Raw genomic sequence first — 5,994 nt, 5'->3', positions numbered from 1 at the left:
AAATTTAAGGCAACTTAATTAATACTAATAACTCCATTTTCTTTCAGGGGGATTGTTTAAAATAATTGTGAAAAACACATTCTAGGCCTGGCCTTCTTTTATGTTCTTCTTTTATTGTTGTGTATACCATTTCTTTCCATCCTTGTTCACTTCATCAGAAGTTCTCAGAATTCCAGTATCTTCTGTGGCTAAGTTTATTTCACTTAGAAGAAGGAAACCCTACCTTTATTTTTGTTGTCACAAACATCAAGATTTCCATCTTTCCTAAGGTCAAATAACATTCCACTGAAAATATATAGCGTACTATCTCTATTCGTTAACCAGCCAATGAACATTTGTGTTGTCTCCATAATCTGAATATTTTGAACATTTATTATTAATCATAATGAGCAAGGAAATTCAATTTTTGGAAACCTTTATTACTATATCTAATAATAGTTCTGCTATGATTTCCTTTATCAAGAAATGTTTTTAATGAATCTCAAATGCTCAATTTTTCCAATAAAGACTTGGGAGCCAAATGTTGGGGTGAAAGCTTGCTAGCTCAGAGATGCTGCCTCAGAGAGGTCACGAAGCTGAACTTCCCAAAAGGAAGGAGCTTTCATACTCCCCAAACCCTCAAACTTAAGGTCCTTTCCTTCTACTTTCTGTGCATCTTTCCATCCGTCTTCCTGACTTCCTCTGACTCTCTATGCTTTTTTCCCCATCTTCACTCCATCAACTGATTTCTTGCTCCACCTCTTGATCTATGGTTGATGTCATTTAATTGAAGCAGAATGCTCTTGGATTAAATGTGTACACTAGGGCTGAGCAACACTGCAACTAGAAATATGTTTTTTTTCCAGTAAATAACACAATCTTGCGGTTCACAGTTTGAACAAATATCCTGCATCAAAGAAACCTCCATACTAGTGTAATGACTCAACTATTTTATACTACTATTAATAACAAATAAGTGATCTGAGCTCTCTTTTCTCCTTAACCTTAAACACACACACACACACACACACACACACCACTGTGCACATGCCATTACATATAGAGTGTTTGAAGGGAGTAAGCTGAAAGCAGCAATGTGTACTCCCAACATTCACCCATCTCACAAACATGTCCAGAAATGGGAAGGGATCGCAGATCTTCATGACTCCCTGAAGGGATCTACGAGTCCATCAAAGAGCACCTTGCTGAAAAGGAGCATTAACTGCAGCAGATCTACCGTTGCTACCTAGGTATGTGAACTTGTGTGTTCTGCAATCATTAAGAAGAAACGACCAACTTACGATTTCTTTTCTGCACTGCTCTCCACTTTTCTCCTCGCATTAAAGATACCCCTATCAAGAAAATTATTTTTAACGCTGCCTCTGTGACATCCATAACTTAGTAGGTGATAATTTAAGAATGACACCCACTGACAAAGTGACAGAGTATGTTTTACACACTTTCTTGAAAAATTGCAGTTAAATATGGGCATTCATAGCATAGCTCTAACAACATTATTTATGATATGAGTTTATAGACAGTCATAAGATATGATAACAAAATTTATAAAAATAAAAGTATATCAGGAATTTTTATTTAATAAAAATACAGCATACTACAAATCGGCCAGGCTATCTGTATTAATCATATTTCTGGAAGAATTAGGTAAAAATGGAAGACGAAGTTCAAATCACCAGCGCTCAAAAAGAGCCCGTGGAATTTACATTGCATCCAGTAGGAAAAAAAGGGAAAGTAAGCAAGCGTTCAGTTCAATTCAGAAACTACCAAAATTCTTCTACATTAGTTGAAACACAGTACATGATATAGTTTATATTCAAAAGGGCAAGGGAAGAGTAATGCTCTTTTCTGCTCTCACTGGCCTTTACCCTCTTTTCCTTCAGTTTGATAAGATAGGGGTTGACTTTCTTGATTACAGTTCTCTGCCTTAGTTGGTTAAAGCACACACCTGGAAAGTACGGTGTTTCATCACAGTGTTACTTGTTTCTTCTTTGTAAGGTCCAGCACGTTTCCAGCCTTGTTTCACCTTGTGCATCATGGGATGCTGTCCACAGCAGAACCTGAGGTGAGCTGTAACTCTTAATAGCTGTAAACAGAATGAAAGTTGCACCAAGAGTTCTGTCCTCCTCAGGTCCAAGTTGCTGCTTCCTGGTGATTGCATATTTCCTCTGCTGTTCCCTCTGGATTACAGGCTTTCCCATCTAACAGGGCTTTTCTGAGTCTTCTCCAGAAGATGTGCCTCCCCAGAGCATTGTCCTCCCACTCTAAGTAGGTGTTCTTGCTGAGAAGGCGATACAACTCTACCTGCTGCCTAAGCAGGGACTTCTCCACCTTCTCCAGCACAATGAAGATGAGGCCAGAGCGGCTGCTCAGAAACTGCCATGTCTGAGCAATCTCATATTCAAAGACACACCAGCGGCTCTGTATAAAATGTCTAGACACCACCACAATAACCTTCCGGCTCTTGTGGAAGCCTTCCTGGATGATGTTGGCAGCAATGGCTACTCCAGGAATGAAGTCTCTGTAATGAAGACAGAGCTGAAATGGGGGAACTCCTTCTTCTAAATTCTTTACCAACTCGTTTCTCACCCAGTCCTCATCCTGGCTTGAGTAGATGACAAAGGCATCATAGATGCTTTCACCTCTGCTGTACTTCTTACAGCCAGCAATAAGTACCAGGTGAAAATAGAATTTGTAGATCAGAAAGGCTATAGTGGTCACCACAAGCACACTCATCACTGACACAGTGATGATGGTCTTGTGCATATAACATGTGGCATTCCTAAAATTCAACACCAGGGAGTCCTTCATGTCTACAGGTGTTGCACATTTCATTTGTTCAGCATTCACCAAGAGCATCCTCTGGTCCTTGACCCACTGCAGGAAGTTCTGGTGTTCACATGTACAAGCCAGAGAATTATTAGTAAGATTTAAGAAGGCTAGACTATTTGGAAAATGTTGCAGTATTCCTTTGGCTGTCTCTATGCGATTGAAACTACAATCCAGAGTCTTCAGGGAGTGCAGCTGTTTATAATGGAATGGGTCCAAAACCAGGAGGTTGTTGTGACTCATATTTAGTAACTGAAGTCTATTGAGTGTGTCAAACACACCCCAAGACACACGTTGCAACTGGCATTTAGAGAGATCCAGGAATGTCAAGTTTGTTGTAATTGTGAAGACATTTGAAAGTGTGTTGTCTTTGAAAGAATTGCCAGCCATTTTTAAGGTGTTGAGACTGATCAAGCCAAGAAATATGCCTTCAAAGCCAATTTTAGTGTTAGTGTAAGAGATATCAAGGTACAGGAGTTTTTCAAGGGATAAGAACACTGAGAATTCTGAGACCTCTTTTAAAGTGGAATGCTGAAAATCCAGGTATTCCAGTTCTTTTAGGCCCATGAAGTTTGAACTCATACGGATGACACCATTGTAGCTGAGGTCTAAGTGTTTCAGTCTGTTTGTTCCCAAATGAGAATCAGAACAGCAACCACTAAAGCTCAGGCTATTTCTACTGAGATCTAGAAATGTGAGACTTGGCAGATCCACTTCCTCAAAACTGGTAGCCCCTTTGTTGGTAGTTAAAATCAAACTTTTAAGAAAGGGTAGTTCCAGAGGTGGAAACTGCTTAAGCTCACATCTAGTGACTGTTAAGGATCGCCACTTGAAATGTTTAGGAATATTTTCGAGGTGTTTTAAATATACATTTGCCAGAGACATTGCAGAAACATTTGCCAAGCAATTGAAGTCAGTAATGTCATCTGAAAAGTGATCTGTATATGTTAAATGGAACTCATCAATAGTCAATGTGCACAGTTCTTCCATGACAGAATTGTCAAATCTTTCTACATGCTTTTCATTTTTAAATTCTCCCAAAATCAACCGATGGACTTGTAATCCAGCCAGGTTTTGAATGCAGGTTTTCATTACATTTGTGCTATTAAAATTACTTCGCAGAGTCAGTTCATGTAGCCTAATTCCTTGAAAGGAACGAGGTTGAATGAAGTCAATTGGGTTCAAAGACAGGTCCAAAGAGAGATTGAAGTGGGGATTTTCGCGTAGAACCTGTAAGTCTTTGTGGTAAATAGTTTGAATATAGTTATTAGAAAGGTCCAAGTGTTGTAGGTTGGTCAGGTTAGAAAAATATTCTGGTAACTTGGAGGAATGTATAAGATTGTGAGCGACATTGAGTCTTTTTAAGGCAATAAGTTGTCCAATAGGGAAGCTTTCTAGAGAAGCCAGTTGTATCTCCACAGCCACCAGATTTTCTAAACTTGTTAATCCAGAAAAGCTTTCCACGGATAAACTCTGGATAGGGTTTCCTGTCAGTATCAAGGTTGAGAGCTGGTTTAGGCCATGATATGCCTTATCTTCTATTGTCTCAATTTCACACCTATGAGTAAAAGAGATACCAGTAATGTATTTTTGCTTAATAAAAGTTTTTAAACTCGTAACACTCCCTGCCACACCACAATAAAACAGATGTAAGGTGCATGGCATTGTGAAGAGAAAAATACACAAAACAAAGCAAGTGACAATGGTGTGAACATCGTTAACAAGCTCCGCAGAGTCAGGATTTTCACACCCGCTACAGTGATAAGCTATCAGACTTTATAGGGCAGCAAATCCATCAGAAGGAAGTCAATTCAAGATCAATAGCTGGGGCTCATAAAGGCTGTTGGACAGAATATGTAATAGCTTTAGATTTAGTTTAGGCATTTTTTTCCCCACACATAGCTGTGATTGTACATCTAATGGGTATTTAGCGATACGGGTGGTTGTTAGTTGTTAGTCATGATAAATGACTGGGTGAGAGTCAATTTCAAAGGTATAAATAATTACACAAAAGTGTCAAGTGTCAAAGATGGCATTCATGTTTACAAAAAGTTTCTCATATGACAGCTAGGTATTTTAAATCTGTCATTATCACAGGTAAATGTTAATAACTGGTGATGTGACTAAGTTTTGTGGAAGGAAAGGAATGTGGGCTACAAATGTTCACCTCAAAGAAATTGACCCTCTCTCAGGAGATGAAAGCAGACTTCACTGAGAATTTTTTTGTACAAATGTGAATGATGAATAGGTGTGAATGTGAAGAATATGTGAAGTAAACAGCAGATCCATAAACCATAGTAGGCAGCAGCCATGCCACATGGAGGAGCAAAATCACAGTCTCTGTGGCTACAGAGCAATGAGAGAACTGAGACAAACAAACATAATGTGGAGAGAGTGGGTTGCAGAGACTCACAAGGCCAGTAAAAGGTTCTCAATTTTGTCCCAAGAAAAATGTAAACTGTTCTGCATATAGCATTCATATAGTCAAGTTAGCAACAGAGCTCATATGCAGCCGAAAAACAGTGATGCCTGGTAGGCTTCATTGCAGATGTATGCCAGACACATGTAGCAAATGAGTCATTTCCAAATCTAACCCAACGAACTTGCACCGTAACCTCACTTTCTCTATTCTCTTTGGGATACTCATAGGTAATAAGATCATTTAGGGAAATGCTTTAATTATTTATTGGTAATCCGAGAAAAGGTGAGAGTGTGATAAAAAAAAAAAAGAATATTGTAAGAGGAGGCCATGTACCCAGTGTTGGGTGTGCCTACTCTCTTCTCTCCCTGTATGACCTTTGGAACCCATTATTTTCTGTGAGGTTCCTTCATCCTACTTTTAAATGAGGGAATGGTGTTGCCCAAGTTCCTCCTTTCAGTTATGATTTCATTGCCCACAGTCATATACATATATTGCCATCTACAGCAGGCAAGGGCAAAAGGGTCTTTCTCTGTTTCTACCTCATAACAGCAAGCTCATAATTTTAGAGAAATGGACTGAGAGAGTGAAGAAACTTTGACCTTGGAAGCATGAGATGTGAGCCTGACTCTGTTCTGCTGAGGTAAGCAATATTACTTGAGATAAGTCGCTCAAATTCTTCAAACTCCAGTTTTCTTAGCCGAAGAAGAAGAAGAAGAAGAAGAAGAAGAAGAAGAAGAAGAAGAAGA

At 39.1% G+C, this 5,994-nt stretch overlaps 1 protein-coding gene across 1 annotated transcript in view; it reads right to left on the bottom strand.

The window, feature by feature from the left end:
* Positions 1 to 1,528: 1,528 nt before the first annotated feature.
* Tlr4 (toll like receptor 4) overlaps positions 1,529 to 5,994 on the bottom strand; it is a 19,240-nt gene continuing 14,774 nt past the window's right edge. The window contains exon 3 of the mRNA XM_055611734.1: positions 1,529 to 4,384. Coding sequence (XP_055467709.1) covers positions 2,125 to 4,384 — 2,260 coding nt within the window. The 3' untranslated portion in view covers positions 1,529 to 2,124. The remainder of the gene's footprint in view (positions 4,385 to 5,994) is intronic.

Source organism: Psammomys obesus, unplaced genomic scaffold (genome assembly GCF_907164565.1).
Source record: "Psammomys obesus unplaced genomic scaffold, mPsaObe1.curated_primary_1811, whole genome shotgun sequence".
NCBI classification, from domain to species: domain Eukaryota; kingdom Metazoa; phylum Chordata; class Mammalia; order Rodentia; family Muridae; genus Psammomys; species Psammomys obesus.
Note: the sequence above shows the minus strand (reverse complement) of the source record. Positions and strands in the feature narration are given on the sequence as shown.